The 21,102-nt window shown below is 41.1% G+C and overlaps 1 protein-coding gene across 1 annotated transcript in view; it reads left to right on the top strand.

Annotated features, from left to right (window-relative positions):
• col21a1 (collagen, type XXI, alpha 1) overlaps window positions 1-21,102 on the top strand; it is a 468,143-nt gene that overhangs the window by 363,173 nt on the left and 83,868 nt on the right. The window contains exon 23 of the mRNA XM_043681233.1: window positions 14,110-14,145. Within this exon, the coding sequence (XP_043537168.1) occupies window positions 14,110-14,145 (36 nt within the window). The remainder of the gene's footprint in view (window positions 1-14,109; window positions 14,146-21,102) is intronic.

Below are 21,102 nucleotides of genomic sequence, written 5' to 3'. Positions count from 1 at the left end.
ACTATGCCATGATGATGTGAGGCCTGATGTGTGGTGGAATCCTGACCAAGATGGAGACTCAGACAAGATGCCAAAAAGTTGCAGCTACTAGATACCCACATTGACTTTCATGAGGGAATTGGTGCTATCTAGTTTCTGTCCACTGCCTAGGAATATTAACCTGCATATTACAAATGTGAGATTAGATAGTACTGAAATATAAATGCATGCAATAGGGTCCTTGCCACTAACTAACAAAATTCTTATCTAGCCATTGAAACCTTGTGAACAAAATTAAATGTTTTTTTTTCTCATTTTTCCATTCTCACTGTATTTTCCCAACTGTCTTGCTGTTGTCCACATCATTTAGATTTTATTGTCACGTGTACTTGAGTACAGTGAAAAGTATACAAAATCACCATTCTCCGGCACCATCTTATACAAAAGACAAGATTAAAAACAGGAGTAGTAATAAAAGAAATAACCAAAAGAAAAGGAAATGTCTAGGTCGCTCCCTTATCTCGTCCATGGGTCCTCACTGCCAAAAAAATGAAGCCACAAAGTCTACCCCTCAGTCAGCCCTGATGCCACCACAGTCAGAATGCCAGAGCCTCCACCATCAGGTACCCGGGTCCAGATAGGTCCTCTCAAACGGTGTGGGAGCAAAATACACCCAGTTCCTCAACAGTCTTTCTGGCTGTTCTGGAACTTGTGGCTCTTCCTCTCCATCGTGTGTTGAAGAGACCTCGGAATATAAGGTGCACATGGCAGATGTCACCACCCTGATGCCTTTGCCGCCAGAAGAAGAAAATTAATTTCTTCGAAGACACTCCAGTGAGCTGTGATGCGGAAGAAACTGAGAGTTGGAGGAACTTGACCTAATGCTTAGACACCCCAAGTTTAGCTATAAATAAAACCGTCCTGTGTCCTCAGACTCAGAGGGGGAGGGATGTTGTAATTGTAACAAGGTCAGCCAGGTGGACTTCATAGCATACAGGTTTCCTGACTGGGGCTGTTAATCATGTCCAATCAGGCTGACAATAAGAACAGGAATGTCAGACATCCTGTTCACCTAAGAACTAGTTCTGCGGGAACTGAATCACTGTCAAGGATTCTCCATGTGTAAATAGTGGGTGACTTGGTGAATGGATACTAGGCTCTTTGGAATTATTTTAATTGCTTGTCCAACTTTTCAGTCCTTGACACTTCCAAAACATGCAGGTTCCTACAAGCTAAAGTTAAGTCCAGTCCATCTGAGCTCATAAAAGTCCATGTAGGGAAATCTAAGTTTTCTTATTTTCAGTTCAATCTGTAACTAATGCATCCAAAATTAAATCAACGCCTTTCAATATTTAAAGTGAGAAATGACTCATACAGTTTAAGAGATTATTATTGCAAATGACACGATAGATTTGTTTTGTGCTAACACATCCTAATCTCTAGAAATATGTGTTTCAAAATAATGTGCTCTTGCTGCTTCATTGCTGCTTCATAAATTATAATGAATTATTTTTGTTGAATGGAAGTATGTATTTTGAAATTTGAACCAGCTCAGTGATAACAGTGACTAAAACGTCTAAAAGAAAAGTAATACCAACAAGTAGAACTGATGGAATACTTGCAAATGCATAAAATATTGGCACAACTCATTATGGGATATGGAAAATATTAGCATATGTTATCATGGAATATGGAGAATATTAGTGCAAGTTCTTGGCAAAACAGGGATATACATATTTGAAACCATTTACTTTCCTGTCAAGTTTTATAAAAGTAAGAATGGAAGTTTCCAAATGTAATGATGAAGGACAGCAATCCAAAGATTATTTTATATATTTTACCTACTTAGTTACAGTAACACATTGTAATATGGATGTGATGGAGGAGTTGAACCTCATCATTTCTTTCATTATATTATTCAATTCTGCACCTGAAAGCAAGTCCTTGGTGATTATTTGCTGAACCGCAGGAGGTATTGAGATTTTTTTTAAATGAACAGGATATGCCTTGAAATTACCTCAGCTGGAATAGTGATTCAACCCATGTTGTTGCTGTTAACCTGTTCAACCCAGTCACCATCTGGTCAACTGAGTTAGCCAAAGTGGACTAGTACATTCCCCATTATTTAAAAAATCTATTTTTGATGCAACTTAATCCTATTCATCTAGTTAGAGCATGCAGCAGTCATTTATTTAATTGCCTGGTAAAGTCTATGTCCTAAGTATGGTCAATAAGAAATATTAGAATGTTTAATATTGACAGCTCCAATCAAAACACCTACTTATGAAGCGAAAGTGTGAATTGAATCCAACCAGAAATCAGCTAAGTGTATTTTTTGTGAGTTTCATTGAAAGTTTCTCTCCATGAAGCCAAGTGGGATTTTTTTTATATCATCCTAAACTCGCTTCACTAATTAGATACCACACCCCTACTCATGGGATACTGTCCGCATTTGCTCACTTGCTGTAAGTGGAGATACTCACCACTGCTGGGATTTCCTGAGATCCTTGAAACTGGCACTATATTTAAAAGGCTGTTGTGCACCTAGTCAAACGGTGGCAGTCTGGAGTTACGTTGAACAGTTTCACTCATTTTCCCAGACATAGCAGACAACAGGAAACTGGAGCCATGCTTCGCAGAAAGGACATTGAAGTTCCTGATGGACAGGATGGTATAGGCAAGGACTGTCCTCTTCATGCAGCACTGGCAGAGGAGATCATGACACCAGACTCTGACACCTGGTCCAAAGTAACCATTCTGGTCAGTATGGTCTCCGTGGTCCAGAGAAATGCACAACAACGCCACGAGAAATCAATAAGCTTTTCCACTTCATTGGAATAAATGCCATTTTTTTCTTTGTTACCTCACAGTCATTCTAACTCTGTAACTACATCCACCTCCCTCCAAACGTCTTGCTGTACTCCTCTCATTATTGCTTGCAAAATCTTCACTCACTCACTTTCTCCACCCCAATCCTCCAGCCTATTAGCCCTCTGTGCCTACTCACACCCCATTGGGAAACCTCACCTGCACACACACTAATTACACAGCCATCTACGTTCATCTTTCTCCAGGAGAAGATAGAATAAACACCCCCCCGCCCCCAAATCTGGGTATGATGGCAGCCACTTTCATCTCCAACACGCACTTCTTAGTTACAACACGATGGAAAGAATCAACAGTAACTCCTCAATTACTGAGTCTCAGACTCAGCCTCTGACTATCGCTGAACTTCCAAATGTGTGCATTCCGTTTTGATGCTCTCCCTGTCAATCCCATTAGCTTTGAGCTTCCACAAGTCCCTACCCAATCCATTTACTTAATTGCGACAAATGCACAAAATCATTTTATATTTGTTAAAGGATAGAAGTTAATCCAGGTGAACACTGCCAGTGTTAAAGTGTTCAATGTGTTTTGTATTTTGGAACAATCTTTTAGAAATGTTTCTCTTGCTGTCCATTCTTTGATTTAGAATCAACTTTCCTTATTGCCCCTGCTTATACTTGGCCTTAGCAGTAAATCCCAAAAAGGTGACTTTACAAAAAAGTGCACTTCCAAGTTAGCCAGCAGCTCTTCACTACTGCTGGCTTTACAGCCATAACCCTCATAGATGGTTGTAAAAATAAATACGTGAACAAGCTAACCTTGCATTTTTATTGTGCTCACAGCTCTTGAGGATGGAATGGGCTGCAGTGTTAATGAGCTCATTGAGAATGAGTGCAGTAAAAACCAAGCTTCGTCCTGTCCATTGTGACATCTAGAGGCATTTTTATTTTTAACAGTGAACAGTGGTTTCTATTTTCAATTTTTTTTATCTCTGGCTAATTTAAATATTCTTAACAATTCTGCTTAACTTGGCATAGGCAGTGGGTAAGACTCTTTATAAATTAATATCACATCAGATATTATGTTTGATTTCAACCTAACAAGCCTGGCAAAAGTGGAAAAAGGTAATAAAACTGACTAGGTGAATCCAAAAGATTATTTATTTAAATCTGCACTTCAGAGTATGTCTCCATCTTGGCATTTGTATGTGGCACACTGCAGGCTCTCCTCCTCTTTATACTGCATTCTCTGAACAAGGGATTCTCTGCTTCCTCCTGGGAGCCAATGAACAATCTTGTAAGGAATTACTTGTCATACTCTCGACATCGCAAGTTCCCCACTCATTGCTGGGTTAATAGCAGTGCCAACAAAATGACGCCCTTAAGTGGGGATTAATTGTAGAATTTCATGTAGATTGCAACATGTGAGCAAAGAATTAGCATCCAATCTTGCATGCATTTGCATTGGTATTTGAGAGTAGGAAAGAGGTAAACTGGAAAGCTGGTGATTGTTTGTTCAACCTTACATCGCTTGCACTGTTACCCAATAAGCTATCTTTTCTGGCTTTAGGCAATGCTCACCTTAGACGTAAAAATTCCAATATGTTTCCATAAAACTTTAAATATTTTATATTTACTAAATATTTATGTTTACTTAAAAATAACAGTGGGCCACGAAGGCTGTTCCCATACTTTCCCAGTGTGGACATAATTAGGATGGAGGCAAGAAGACAACAGGATGCACAAATGCTGCCTTCCCACCTAACTAAATGCCCCTAACACCAAACCTGTTAAGGGGAGAATATTAAATTACGCCAAATGATTTTTTTGACATTGGGAACTGGTTTGTGCTTGATGAGATATATTTTAACTAATTCACAAATAGATAGCTGAAAGACAAGACTTGAAAAGATATCCCTGTGATGTGTCATGACTCACTGGGATAGTCTGCTGGAAATCAAGCTTCTCTATTTCCAAAGTTCATAAGACATAAGAGCAGAAATTAGGCAATTCAGCCCATCAAGTCTGCTCTGCCGTTCAATCATGGCTGATACGTTTCTCAACCCCATTCTCCCACTTTCCCCCCCATAACCTTTGAACCTCTTGACAATCAAGAACCTATCCATCTCTGTTTTAAATGTACTCAATGACCTGGACTTCACAGCCTTCTGTGGCAATGAATTCCATAGATTCACCACTCTCTGACTGAAGAAGTTTCTCCTCTGTTCTAAAGGGTCTTCCCTTTACTCTAAGGCCAAGCCCTCGAGTCCTAGTCTCTCCTGCTCATGGAAACATTTTCCAGTCTGTCCAGGCCTTTCAGTATTCTTTAACTTTCAATTAGACTCCCCCTTATCCTTCTAAACACCATTAAGTACAGACCCAAACTTCTCAAGCATTCTTCATATGTTAAGCCTTTCATTCCAGGGAACTTTCTTATAAATCTCCTCTGGACCCGTTCAATGGGCCAGTCTATCCTTCCTGAGATATAGGGCCCAAAATTGCTCACAATATTCTAAATGTGGTCTGACCACAGCTTTATAAAGCCTGTGAAGTACATCCTGCTTTTACATTCTCGTCCTCTCAGAATAAGTGCCAACATTGTATTTGCCTTCCTAACTACCAACTCAACCTCCAAGTTTACCTCAAGAGAATCCTGGATTAGGGCTCCCAAGTCCCTTTGCACTTTAGATTTCTGAATTTTCTCCCCATTTAGAAAATAGTCTATGCTTCTATTCTTCCTCCCCAAGTGTATGACCTCACATTTTCCCACATTGTATTCCATCTACGACTTATTTGTCCACTGTCGTAACCTGTCCAAATCCTTCTGCATCCTCCCCACCTCCTCAATACTACCTGTCCCCCCACCAAACTTTGTATCATCTGCAAACTTAGCCAGAATGTCCGTCTCTCTCTTTAGGGTCTACCCCCACCCAACACCCACTCCCCACCTCCTCCCCTCATCCCACCCTCCACACCAAAAACCAACACCCTAGCCATCAGCAGCCTTAAGAAATGCCAACACTGACCACTCCTCATAGGTGCCGCCAGACCCGCTGAACTCTCCAGCAATGTCTGCCCTTGTTTCTGATTTACAGCATCCGCAATTCTTTTGGTTTTAATTTGATGAGTTCAGTGCATTCCTGAGACCAGGCTTCTGTCTGACGTGGGGCAGGGGAAAGTGCAGCAGAAAGCACCATCAGTCACAAGGTTGGCAGTAACAGAGCCAGTCACGCCCATTACCAAGTAGGGAAAGGCTGCTCCTCAGGCCTTCAACCTCTTCCCTCCCCAAACTCAGGGCTTGCTGTCAAAATGGAGGCTGATACTCCACAGTTTCCGAATCCGATCTCAGACCCCGTGATCTGAGCAGTGGCAGCCGGAGGCATCCCAAGGGATAGGAGCAGTTGGATGCCTATATGACGTGACCCCTACCCATACCCCCAAAGCTCCCCTTGGCCCTCTACCTCTGCAATTGCAGCAAATGTGTTATGTAACCTTTGCTGAGGAACTGGCATTGTCCTGACCAACACAAAAGATTTCAAAATCATCAACTCCAGTCTCCCAGCCGTCTTAGATCCCCTAATGTGTCCACTGGTGTAACAGATCCACAGCAGGTGACATATCCCTAGCCCTGCATTCATCCATGGAGCATCTGGACAACAAGGATATCTACGTCAGACTCCAGCTTATTGACTACAGCTCCGCCTTCAACACCATTCTCCCAACCAGACTGATCTCAAAACTTGGTGACCTTGGTCTCAGCTTCACCCTCTGCAACTAGATCCTCAGCTTTCTGACCCACAGACCTCAATCAGTAAAGGTAGGTAACTGAACCTCCTCCACAATAACACTCAACACTGGAGCCCCCCGAGAATGTGTCCTCAGTCCCCTACTGTACTCTCTGTACAGCTACAACTGGGATGCCAAATTCTGAATGAACGCCATCTATAAGTTGCTGATGACGCCACCATAGTAGGATGGATATCTAACAATGACAAGTCAAAATACAGAAGGGAGACAAAGGGTTAGGCGACATGGTGCAATGAGAACAATTTCTCAATGTTGGCAAAACTAAAGAACTGAACATTGATTTTAATAAGAAAGGTGGAGAACACATCAACGGAGCTGAGGTCAAAATAGTGGAGAGTATCAAGTTCCTCGGAGTGTCAGTAACCGACAACCTGTCTTGGTCTTCCCTTCTAGTTGCACAACAACACCTCTTCTTCCTCAGGCGGCTTAGGAAATTTGGCATGCATGTAAGGACCCACATCAACTTTTACAGATGCACTGTTTAAAGCAAACTGTCCAGCTGCATAATGGCCTGGTGTGGCAACTGCTCTGCCCAGGATCATAGGAAACTATAGATGATGGTGTGCAGAGCCCACGCCATCACAGGAGCCAACCTTCCATCCATGGACTATATTTACACAGCTCGCTGCCACAGAAAGGCTGCCAACATCATCAAAGACCCTTCACACCCTGGTAATGATCTCCTACAATCTCTTCTATCAGGCAGAAGTCTGAACACACGCACCAGTAGGTTCAGGAACAGTTTCTTCCTGGCCATTAGTAGACTACTGAATGAACTCCTTAGCCTCAAATAATGCTGATCTTGCTAACGTTGATCTCTTTGGTACGCCCTGTGTAATGTTACCTGTATGCCTCTGTCTACATCTTTTGTTCTGTAAATCCTTGGTTACTATGATCTGCCTGCACTGTTTGTAAACAAAATTTTTCACTTTGATACAAGTTACAATTAATAAATCAGTCAATTAAAAGCAATACACAAAACAATACAAAAATTGCTTGATTTTCAGATCCAGACTGATTGAAAGTATGTGCCAGGTTCTGTTACTTAACAAGAAAGCACTGTTTCTTATAAGTCATTAGGTTCTAGCTACAGGTAGGAGAAAGTGAGGTCTGCAGATGCTGGAGATCAGAGCTGAAAATGTGTTGCTGGAAAAGCGCAGCAGGTCAGGCAGCATCCAGGGAACAGGAGAATCGACGTTTCGGGCATAAGCCCTTCTTCAGGAAGAAGGGCTTATGCCCGAAACGTCGATTCTCCTGTTCCCTGGATGCTGCCTGACCTGCTGCGCTTTTCCAGCAACACATTTTCAGCTCTAGCTACAGGTAAACAATTAAGCTAAATTAAGTAAAGTCTACAAAGTAAAACTCTAAACCCCTTATAAACTCCCCTTCTACAAACACTGACAGACAAAAATAAGCATGATAAGAAGCACATAGGTGGTTGAAAAACTGAGAAAACAGTACCGTCATCTTTGTTCACAAGGTCTGTTGGATTGGTTCTTGCAGATCCAAAGGTTTATCTTCTGAAACAAGGGAGCTAAATTTAAAAGCTCAAAGGCAATGATCAAGGGCAGCGGGCCTATTAGATCATCTCCATCTACAAGCACCCCTTCAAATTGTTCATCATTCTGACTTAGAAATAACTTTTAATAAAACGCATTTCCCAATAGCAATTACAGACTGTTCCTTAAGATTGATAGCAGCTCTACAATCAGTAGTGCAAACTTTTTTTCTGGCAGCCGTTTGTATTGAATGTATCCAGTGTTTTTTGGGGAAGTTTGAGTAAGGACCCCTCTTGTGAAATGCAAAAAATATATATTGCTGCAAAATCTTCATGAGCAGACAACAGGCAAGTCACAGCAGAAGTAATTTAGCAACACTAGTGGAAAAAGACCATGAAATTCTACAATCGGGAGAGAAACATTGCTGGCTGCGGGCACTCAATCACTCAAGCTCATAAAATATGCTGGCGTTGCACCACAAACCTTTTGGCAAGTTAAACAGGAAAATCAAAGGGATGTTATAAGAATATTGCCAAATGCAGAAACAATATTGAAAGCTCTGGGCATACTTGAGCTTGAGAGACTTATATATTGTTCAGGGTAAAATAAGTTTGCCATGCAAGAAAAATACAATAGTACATCTTCAGTACATTTTAGTAAAAAGATGTTGACCTCAGCATCTTGAGGACTCATAAGATCACAAAACCAGGTACAGTAATGCCTGAAAACCAACCAAACAGGAAGATTTTTTAATGTGTTATTTCTAGCAAATTATGAACGCATTTGTAAAGCATGTATTTACCATGGACACACATTGGATTTTTTTTATCTCTAAGATAAGAGATGCCAAAAGCCAGAAAATATAGCTTATTGGTTGAAAGAGCAAAAGATGTAAGGTTAAACAAATCAATCCCCAGCATCCCAGTTTTCCTCTTCCCTACTTTCAAACACCAATGGAAATGCATGCAAGAATGGATGCTAATCCTTTGCTCACACGTTGCAAACTGCATGAAATTCTGTGACTTTCCTGGTGTTTCTTCCTGAAGAGTATGGAGCAATGTAAATGACATGTACATGAGTAATATTTATTCTACAGTTGCCATGTATCTTAAGAAAGATGTTACTAACAACAATCTTTGATTTTGATTTTTTGAATTTGCTTCTGTTCCCATTTCAGAATTCTGTTGCACCTTTACATTTAGCAGGAAGTCATCTTCAGTTATGTGTAGATTCACATTTTGCAATTTGGCCTAATTGGAAGTAGATGAAGTCAGAAGTCACAAGACACCAGGTTGTAGTCCAACAGATTTAGTTGAAATCACAAACTTACAGAATACTGTTCCTTTGAGCACTTCACCTGATAACTATAACTTGGTGTTGTGTGATTTCTACCTTTGTCCATCCCAGTCCAACAATGGCACCTCCACATCATGAAAATAGATGAGGGCAAGTCCACTTAACAGCTGCTCAAGTCATTTACCCAGCAATCTAGTGATTACAAAATACATGTTTCAGTACCATAGTGTAAGACTGAACGGGGTGTAGTCGAGAGTGGGGTTGGCTGGAGGAGGGGGGTGAAGTGGGGGTAGGTGGTGTTGGGGGTTGGGTTGCAGAGAAATGATGGATTTAAAGAGACCTGAAGAGAATGCCTGATGCAGAGGTAGGATGGAAGGAGAATCTGCCTCAGGGCTCTGGCACTGAGTCTAAGGTTTAAAACTGATGATTAGTACATAAAATATTCTTACCCTTCGCCTCTCCTCATCTCCCAACACTCATCCTGTCCTTACTTACCAGCCCATGTCACCTAATGTCCTGCATCCACTCATATGATCCCTATGCATCTCATGTCAACACATTCTCCTGTACTCACCCGATTTGGTTCCTTACACCCTCCATTGCGACTTGTGCCCTGTACCAACTCTCCTTCGCCCCAATGTGCTCCATTCCAACCCCTTCCACTGTGCGCAACCCTTAGGCCTTTATAGTTCCTATAACAACTTTGTATCAACTCCAGCTAACTCACTTTGCACAATCTATCATTTTTTTCCCTTTTCACCAATGATTCGAAATTACTTAGGATGCACCCTGTGCAGCCCTCAAAACCCATGCATAGATAATAAAAAATAAATTTCTGTTAAAAAAATGTAACTATTTTGCAACTTACACTCTATGGAAAAAAGTACTACCATTCATAAAAATGATTAAAATAATTGATCGCTTTAAATAACAAAATCTATTTTTTAATCAAACTGAACATCAGGTGGCAATGCTGTCAAGTTCGGCAAATGTTACTTGATAGTACTGCAATGTTGACAAATCCTTCCATCATTCTGCACATAGAGTCATAGAGATGTACAGCATAGAAACAGACCCTTCGGTCCAACTCATCCATGCCAACCAGATATCCCAACTCTAACCTAGTCCCGTTTGCCAGCACTTGGGCTCATATCCCTCCAAACCCTTCCTATTTATGTACCCATCCAGATGTCTTTTAACTGTTGTAATTGTACCAGCCTCCACCACTTCCTCTGGCAGCTCATTCCATACTCGCACCACCCTCTGCATGAAAAAGTTGCCCCTTAAGTCACTTTTATATCTTTCCCCGCTCACCCTAACTTTATGCCCTCTAGTTCTGGACTCCCACACCCCAGGGAAAAGACTTTGTCTATTTATCCTATCCATGCCTCTCATGATTTTATAAATCTCCATGAGCTCACCTCTTAGTCCAGAGAAAACAGCCTCAGCCTATTCAACCTTTCCCTATAACTCAAACCCTCCAACCCTGGCAACGTCCTTGTAAATCTTTTCTAAACCCTTTTAAATTTCACAATATTCTTCCAATAAGAAGGAGACCAGAATTGCACGCAATATTCTAAAAGTTGCCTAACCAACATCCTGTACAGCCACAACATGACCTCCCAACTCCTATACTCAATGCTCTGACCAATAAAGGAAAGCATACTAAACACCTTCTTCACTATCCTGTTTACCTGCGATTCTACTTTCAAGGAGGTACGAACCTGCACTCCGAAGTCTTTTCGTTCAGCAACATTCCCCAGGACCTTACTATTAAGTGTATAAGCCCTGCTCTGATATGCTTTCCGAAGTGTAGCACCTTACATTTATCTAAATTAAACTCCAACGGCCACTCCTTAGCCCATTGGCTCATCTGATCAAGATCCCATTGTAATCTGAGGTAAGCATCTTCGCTGTCCACTACACTTCCAAAGGGTATGTTGGCTGGCTTGGATTTGGCCTGTTATTGTGAAAAGGACATATTCAACAATTGCAGATATAGGATTATATTTATGTTGCGTCAGCTTGACTAGGAACTAAGCTAATTCTGGCATTCAAGTCTTCAATATTGCTATAATGTTAATAAAGCATGTAGACTTTGCAGGATATAGTGCCTTCATCTGTTTTTCATCCAGTCTCTAGAATGTTCCTCTTGATGGCGTTTATAAATGTGTTGAAACCTGCCTTTAGCATCCATTCGGTGTGAACACAATCCCTCAGCATAATCAGAATCAGCATCCAGGAGAAGGTTGAACTCAGAAGCAGACTGCAGCCTGAGGCTTCCTTTGCATAAAGTACTGCTGGCCAAGCATCCTCTAACCTATGCATTGTAGGTTGAATCCTCACCACAGTTCATCATTGTGTCAGATTAATCTGGTAGATTTGGTGTAATCACCCTCTGTCCTAACAGGGATCTACAGGGACCTGGTGTGGTGCAGTAGACTAACAAGAGGAGGCTCATGCCCTAAACAAGACAAAGTTTATGAATGGTAGCAACAAATTACATCTGTATGATGTAAATTATTGCTGAGGAAATGAGGGAGACCTCAATGTTAGACTTTACTCCTTTGAAATCTACAGCTGTTCTCCTACCTGGGTATATGTGAAATTATCATATTGGATATGTAGCTGAAGAAATAGTGGAGGCTTTAGTAGTGATCTTGCAAGTATCACTGGAGTCAGGGAGGGTCCCGGGGGATTGGAAAATCAGCAATGTAACCCCATGTTTAGAAAGGAGTGAGGCAAAAGATAGGAAATTATAAGCCAATTAGCCTGACCTCAGTCATTGGTAAGATTTTTGGAGCTGAAAATGTGTTGCGGGAAAGGGCAGCAGGTCAGGCAGCATCCAGGGAACAGGAGAATCGACGTTTCGGGCATAAGCCCTTCTTCAGGAATCCTGAAGAAGGGCTTATGCCCGAAACGTTGATTCTCTTGTTCCCTGGATGCTGCCTGACCTGCTGCGCTTTTCCAGCAACACATTTTCAGCTCTGATCTCCAGCATCTGCAGACCTCACTTTCTCCTCTAAGATTTTTGGAGTCCATTGTGAAGGATGAGATTTTTGAATACTTAGAAATGCATAGTAAAATAGGTCAAAGTCAGCATGGTTCCATCAAAGGGAGGTCATGCCTGACAGATCTGTTAGAATTCTTTGAGGAGATGATGAACACAGTAGACAAAGGAGAGCCAATGGCTGTTATCTATTTGGACTTCCAGAAGGCCTTTGATAAAGTATCATACAAAAGGCTACTTGAGTAAGGTAAGGGCCCATGGTATTAGTGGCAAGGTACTAGCATGGTGGGAATAAAAGGATCCTTCTCAGGATGGAAACTGATGACTACAGGTGTTTCACAAGGGTTAGTGTTGCAACCACAACTTTTCACTTTATACGTTAATGATCTAGATGAAGGAACTGAAGGCATTGTGGCTAAGTTTGCAGATGATACAAAGATAGGAGGATTGGTGTGGACTTGATGGGCCGAATGGCCCACTTCCACACTGTAGGCTTTCTATGATTCACCTAACTGAAAGATAAATACTAAAAGGTGTGAAAAAAGTGATAACAGCCCTAACTTGGACATTGTTCAGTCTTGCTGCATTAAGATGGACTACTTCACTATCTGAGAAGTCATTAATGATCCTGATCATTCTGCAGTCATTGGCGAATATCACTACTTCTTGTCTTATGACAGAGGGAACGTCATTGATAAAGCAGCTGAACTCACTATTTCCTACCAATTAGATTACATAAAGGAGAGTTCTCATAGCAGTGCCCAGTGTCAAATTTTTCAGAGTTTTGTGCATCTGCCTAAACTTTTATAGTAATCACATGAGAATTTCAATTATTACAAAAGTTGCATCACTCCTAAATTCAAAATATTTATGTGATATTTATTATTGCTAATCCATTCTTTGGATGTTTACTTTTATCTTGGTTTTGTATTCATTTAGATTTATTTATAAATACAACAATTGCAACTTTCACAGAGAATCAACTTCAGTGTGACATGGTGTTTCTGTCTACAATATACTTTATAAAGCTGTTGGATTTCTCTTCCCACCAGATTGAGAATAATCAATAGACAATTTCAAAACTGAAATTTATTCACTTTTCTTAAGCAAAGATATCAAAGGTTCCTGAACCAAGGAGTCAATGTACATATCAGCAATAACCTACATGAACAGCAGAACAGGCTTAGATGGCTGGATAGCTGATTTCTATTCCTTTGTTCTTCCCCGGGTCACCATCTGTATTCCCATTCCCCATATGCTAATGTTCATCTGTAGGTATTTTTCAGGAATTATGAAAGTAATTAAAACATTTTTGTAATAAAAAGGTCATGAACATAGGAAAATGGATACTATTAAATAAAATAATCTAATCTGAATTAATATTTAAATGTGGGCTTCATTAGTACTGTCTGGCAGTAGCAGAACTTACTTTAAAACAAACTTGTTAAAGGAATATTTAGAACTATTTTCAAAAATTTCAGATCAAAAATATTGAAGGTTCAACAATGGTTGGCAGAGATGTTTTCCCAAGATATTCTTTCAATCAATACTTCTTTTTGATTCTGATAAACTGTCATTAAATTCTATATGAAATAGTTGAAAGTGAATGCTGAAATGGTTCAAAAGCTTCGGTTGATGTATATCTCTTGAAAAGTATTAAGTTTTCACAAAAGTTCAAATTATTTTCTTTCAGGGTGACAAAGGAAATGCAGGTGTCAAGGGAAACCAGGTAAATCACACTATTCTTATAATTACACATCAATTAATTGTTACTATATTACAATTAATAAATAAAAGTAAAATTATAGAACACATTCTGTCACTCCAGTGAATAAAAGAATCAAGGTACAAAGTAAACTCAGAATTTCATTTGAGTTTTATTGTAATGCAATTATTATCATTGTCACAACTTTAATCGTATATATTTTTAAAACAGGTAAAATGTTAAATTGCTAATAATAGTCAAGGATGCTGCCAATTGCTCTATGTCTCTGAATAAAGTATTAGTTTAAAATTAAAAGTGCCACACATGTACAGTATTTGCAGAACGGTGAGACAATAAGTACAAGTTAAATTGAAATCTCAATTTAAAAATAACATATTGCACATATATACTTTATCCTTAAATCCATTTAAATGGAAAGCATTAAACTAGACACTTATCACGGCGACAAAAAGCCAAGGGGGTGAGTGAGTGCTTGGGGTGGGAAGAGGGATATAGTTGGCATGAAGGATATAAGTCGCCATGGAGTGGATAAGAGAGAATAGGTTAATGTGTAGAGTGTGAGGGCCCATATGTAGCAAACATTCAGTGGCTCCTGAGCTAGGAGCCAGGAAAAGTCACTGGTTCAAGAGCCACTCCACAGAACTGAGCACATAATCTATGTTAAATAGCCACACAATATGTGGTTGATCTTTTGAATAACAACACTTAAAAGTCAAGAACACATTTGACATGATATTGGAATTCCAGTGCAGATCAGGTTAATGTGTCTGGAGTAAGCTGTATGCAGAAAGGCATAGTGAGCCAGCACTGAATAATGGGTCTTGGACATGTTCAGCTACAAGAAGCAAGTAGCTGGGCAAAAGGCTAGTTGTGGATATGAAGTAGCATGGATGGAGCCTGAGTAGTGTGTGAGGAGTGAGGCTGTTTTTGTTTTTTTATATTGCTGCAACAAAGTGCTTGGGCACTAAGGCCAGCTTGAACAGGAACTAAGGAAAAGTGAGTATTTGAAATAGATGAGGGGTATGTTTAGAAGTGGGTAGATAAGATGGTTCTGTGCAAGGGAGTAGTGTGCTAGATGAACCAGAGGAGTCCAAGTACCCATTTGTTAGGGTGCAAGGTGTGTAGATGAGTGCTTTGGATAAATCAGGTCAAGCTAGGACAGTGGGCTCCAGCAGGTTCAAGTTGAGTTGGGCCTAGCCAGAGAAGGGGGGTGTGTCAGCTCCAGCCGGTTTGGATTAGGCCAGGCCAAGTCAACAGTTGGTGGTGTAAATTCCAACAGGATCAGCTCATGGGTGATGTTGGCTCTAACAGGGATGGTGCCAGCTCCAGTATCAGGTTGGCTAGGCAGAGGGTTTCAGGTCCGGCAGGAGTTGAGGTGTGTCAAACGTCAGAAGAAGGTGAAGTGAATCATTTTAAAGTCAGGGGATCCGTTTCATAGTTGCTCAGCAGTTAGAATAGGTTTTTAATCCTCTAGCTCTGCTTAAATAAGCCAGAATCTTCCAAATGCTTCAAATGTAATGGACTTCTTTCAAAGAGTTCCGGATAGAGAGTAAGTGACCTGGACTCAATCTCTTTTCATGCGGGGAGTTCCACACAAGCCTAAGGCACAACCTCAATCTGTGTAGCTCCAATAACTTTCTGGGCACCGCAATATCTTGGACATTGCAATTTTACCACATGAAGTTTGAAAAATTGGTGTGGCAATGAGTATAGGCTTAATAATGTAACTACCCAAATTAAACTTCAGGTTACATTTGGTTGGACAAGTTTGATTTCAGTCAGAAGTTTCATGTGCTGCAGCTATAACAGATCTGGGATATTGTAGCTCCCATGCTGAATTATTATCTCACTGATGGGTTTTCAATACACTTGTCCAGCCTGATTAGAAATCCATCCACTTCCAGGTAAGTGCTACACATTACTTATTCCTCTCACTAGAATCCCACAGAAACAGTCTTTCATGCTCCTCATTCCCCAACAATCCAGAGCAATAAACAACCCTCTCCCCGATATCACCATTCAGCACATAGGCACATTCTATCTCTTCCCATTCTCATTAAAAACATACACAGCTACCCAAGATTAATTTACTTCCTGTTTCCTAAACTCTCCTTTGTCATTTCAACATTGTTTTGCACATTGTAATTCAAACATTTGAAGAACACATATATAATCATTGCATAATTATGCATAATCATTAACTAATTTGGGCTTGTTATTTCCAGAAAATGGAGCTAATTAACTGTTCTGGTGAAGGAAAAAACAGCAAATCCTTAATTTACCTGAATCTGACATTTGAAATCATTTTTCAAGAACTTCCAGTTTGAGAATCAGAGTTAACATAATTAATCACAGCAGTACATTCTCAAAATACCATGGTATTGTAGGAATAGATATTTTAAGATTTTATTTTCAGACAGAACACACTGTTGATGCTTGGAGGGGATCCAGATACAGCTTGTAATTGCAGCTGTCTAAACTCAGACTATGTTAGAATCACATTTGAAAGTAAGTATTCAAAGGGACATATAAATGACCAGATTCATCCTTCGGTGTTGGAACAGAACTAATATGTTTCAGACTAAATAATAAGTGGACCTGTATTTTCTGTTTCTCCTGTGGACTGATTTCACTTTTGTAGCATTCCCATTTTTAGTAAGGTTGTAACTTGCTTTCCATGACAGCTTTACTTAGTAAACCTTTAGCTTTCCAAAGAAAGCATAGCAATTACTATCATACATAGTATTACACTCTTGACCTAAATAATGCTGTAAATTTTTATTTCTATTAGAAATTTTGAACTTATTTTACAGTGTAAAAAGATTAAATAGCCAAAAGATCATAAAGGCCCATATCTTAAAAAGATCTTAGTGACGTGATCCATGGCAAGATTTTAGTAGAATTGGACAAGGTTCCCCATGGGAGATTGGTTAACACGGTTAGATCTCATGGAATACAGGGAGAACTAGCCATTTGAATACAGAAATGGCTCAAAGGTAGAAGACAGAAGATGGTGATGGAGGGTTGTTTTCGGACTGGAGGCCTGTGACCAGTGGAGTGCCACAAGGATTGGTGCTGGGTCCGCTACTTTTCGTCATTTATATAAATGATTTGGATGTGAGCATAGGAGGTAAGTTAGTAAGTTTGCAGATGACACCAAAATTGGAGGTGTAGTGGATGGTGAAGAAGGTTACCTCAGAGAACAACAGGATCTTGATCAGATGAACCAATGGGCTGAGGAGTGGCAGATGGAATTTAATTTTGATAAATGTGAGATGCTGCATTTTGGAAAGGCAAATCAGAGCAGGACCAATATACTTAATGGTAAGGTCCTAGGGAGTATTGTGATCAAAGAGACCTTGGAGTGCAAGTTCATAGCTCCTTGAAAGTAGAGTTGCAGGTAGACAGTGAAGAAGGTGGTTGGTATGCTTTCCTTTATTGGTTAGAGCACTGAGTGTAGGAGTTGGGAGGTCATGTTGCAGCTGTACAGGACATTGATTAGACCACTTTTGTAATATTGCATGTAATTCTTGTGAAACTTGAAAGGGTTTAGAAAAGATTTTCAAGGATGTTACCAGATTTGAACAATAAGGAGAGGCTAAATAGACTGGAGCTGTTTTCCCTGGACCATCAGAGGCTGAGGGATGACCTTATGGAGGTTTATAAAATCATGAGGGGCATGGATAGGGTAAATAGACAAGGTCTTTTCTCTGGGCTGGGGGAGTTCAGAACTAGAGGGCATAGGTTTAAGGTGAGAGGGGAAAGATATAAAAGAGACCTAAGGGGCAACTTCTTCACACAGAGGGTGGTGCATGTATGGAATGAGCTGCCAGAGGAAGTGGTGGAGGCTAGTACAATTGCAGAATTTAAAAGGGATCTGGATGGGTATATGAATAGGAAGTATTTAGAGGGATATAAGCCAAGTGCTGGCAAATGGGACTAGATTAGGTTAAGATATCTGGTCAGTATGGACAAATTGGACTGGAGGTGTGTTTCTGTGCTGTATATCTCTATGATTCTATAACCAGTTCAGTGAGGTCTATCTTGATGCCAGGGCATCTTGCACCATCTTTTTTGCTTTTGCCAAGCAACAAGACATGTTTCCCACTACACAGTGGTAAGTTGGCAATTAAGGTGTATTTTTGCTTCTTAAACACTTTATTAATGGCTCAACACACCTCATTAATATTTAGTTTTCTATATTACAAAATGTGCTGAACAAGCATGATGTTGAGAAGTTTCAAAATGAAAATCGGAGCTAGTGCCTGGCAACATCAGCTCACCACTGGCTGTGAAAAGCCCTCATGTTGCCTAGGACCAACTAGTATCTCGGGACATGATCTAAGGGCACGGTTCACATATATTCTTCATTCCTGGGCATCCTAAATTTGCTAAACTCTCACCACCACTATGGGTTCTCCAGTCCACTTGCAGACCACGTAGGAAGTGCAGACTTGCATTGCAGGCTATCTTAGCAACTAGCCTTGAAAGGCTGATGCAAGCACACTTTGTCTGAACAGGCAAGCATGAAGATCACCAACTGAACCAGCTTGTACTTCAGGATTGCTCTCTTAGCAATCACTCACTAAATGCCTACCTACATGCTCAAAGTGTCCATGCTTTGTTGTGCCAATCAACAAAGTCACACAATCAGGTAGCTTGCCTTGCTGGCCAACAGTCCTCAGTCAATGGGAAGTACATCTTGCTATATTGCACCATGCTACATAAATCTCACACCTGTATCATATGTGCCAGCAGCTTATCCAGGAGACATATTGTATGTGCATTTGCAGCCATGTCTCAAATATTAGATAGTCCTCAATGAATTCCATGGAAGCACATGTCAGTCAGATTTTCCCAGTACAGTAAGTCAAGGGCAACCTCACATAACTTTCCAAGAGATTAACCGTGGACAGGCTCCTGATTGGGCTGTTCTTGTTCAGGGAGTCTGTGCCTCTGCAGTCTAGGAGGTGGGTCACAGTTAGTCTTGTAATTCTACAACAGCCGCTCCAGAATGGGAGAGAGGGGAGTGTTATTGGGTAAGATTTGCATGGTCACCAGAGATGGACAGTCAGGGCTCTGGGCACTTCTTATCCATGGCTATCCAGTCAGATTACTCAAGGGAGTGGACCATGGTCAGGTCTGTTTACAGAAGCAAAGGGGATGAAAGGGTGCACAATGGGTTGGAGGGTTGAGGGGATTCTCTTCATGGGAGAAACTCTTGCCAAACTATTCTTGGGATTGGGGCCTGCAGATTGGGACAAAGGTATGATGACAGTTGTGAAGAGAGTCAACAGTACATGCAAGGGAGGTGTATAGTAACATATGGATGGGAAGAGGATCATGCTGGAATAGGGTTGGTCCATGGAAGACCCTGACTTCAAGGGAAGAGCACTGTATGACTATACCTAGCATAGTCACCCTGTATGGCAAGGGCTGGGGAGAAAGGTGAGCGGATGAAGTTTTATGAAGGTGGGTTGAGTGGGAACCTGAGGAGGCACAAAGCTAATAAAGCTCATGGAATGGGTACCAGGAAGGGTATCCAACATGCAAAGGCAGAGGCTCCCCTTTAACCTCAGCCTGTAGCCCCTAATCCTGAATAATAGTTTGCCAAATGTTTCTCCCATGACAGAGGACAGTCTGACCATGGCCCACTCCCTTGAGCAATCTGACTTGACAGCCCTAGATAAATTCCTGTAAGATTCCCACGGGAGTAGGACACTCCAGTCAGAACTCGTCCACTCTGCCTGTTCTCTTTTTCTTCTCTTCTTCTCCCACTTTCCCCACTTCTCTCCCTTCTCTCAGCCTAAGACACCTGGCCTGGGTCTCTAACTCCCGAACACCAAGGCGGGGTCAGTAGCCCGAAGCGAGATGCCAGTGGCCCGGTGCGAAGTGGGGCAGTGGCCTAGTGGAGAGCAGGACAGCAGCCAGCAGTCAGACCAAGTGTACGTCCCATGCACTGGTCTGCTGTGGAGAGCCCTTGGAGAGAGACTGTGATGTTTGTCCTTTTAACTTTGCTTCCTCTTTTTCTGAATTATGGTTATACTGTGTGTAGCTGTAATGTAACTTTTCTTCATTTCTCTATTCTGTAACTAAGGATTGTACCTCGATACTCCGACGCTATGTGTTGGTGATAATGTTACACTCTACCTAATCTGTAACTGAAGAAGCTGTACCTAGGTGCCTTTGAACCTAAGATGTCGCTGTAAGTGGCAACTTATAAATTTATCCCTGTAATTATTTGAATACATGTGACAATAAAGCTAATTCAATTCAATTCAACAAGCAACTGGCTAAAAGATGGTCACAGTCACCTTCTTTTGAGCTGGAAATTGAAAGAAGCACAATGGGAAAGAAAATGATTGAGACCACACTTGGAATGAGCAGGGTAAGTGACTGTGTAACAGGGGATGCAAGTCCCATTGTTTCATCCATTAAAAGGAAACAATGTTACTCGCAGACCCATGCACTGCACATGATCTGAAGGTATCTAAACCCTGACCATTTTAATGCTTTGGCTTCCTGTTTTCTGTGCATTTCCCCACTGCAGACATGGCTGCTCAACTCATTCACACATTTTAGAAACAGAAGCTAGGGAGGTTATAGGTCAACGGGCCATAGTATCAGCAATGGTGTTCATCAGAGTCAAGAGTGTAGTGCTGGAAAAGCACAACAGGTCAGGCATCCGAGGAGCGGGAACATCGCGTTTCAGGCAAAAACCCTTCATCAGGAATGAGGTCAGGAGCCTCGGAGATGGAGAGATAAATGGGAGGGGGTGGGGCTGGGATGATGGTAGCTGAGAGTGTATTAATTGGATGGAGGTGGGAGTAAAGGTGATAGGTCGGAAGGGAGGGTGGAGTGGACAGGTGGGAAGGAAAATAGATAGATGGGACAGGTTATGAGGACGGTGCTGAGCTGGAAGGTTGGAACTGGGGTAAGGTGGGGGAGGGGAAATGAGGA

This window comes from Chiloscyllium plagiosum, chromosome 3 (genome assembly GCF_004010195.1).
Source record: "Chiloscyllium plagiosum isolate BGI_BamShark_2017 chromosome 3, ASM401019v2, whole genome shotgun sequence".
NCBI lineage: Eukaryota > Metazoa > Chordata > Chondrichthyes > Orectolobiformes > Hemiscylliidae > Chiloscyllium > Chiloscyllium plagiosum.
The sequence above is the reverse complement of the archived record's forward strand: the minus strand, read 5'-3'. Positions and strand labels throughout refer to the sequence as shown.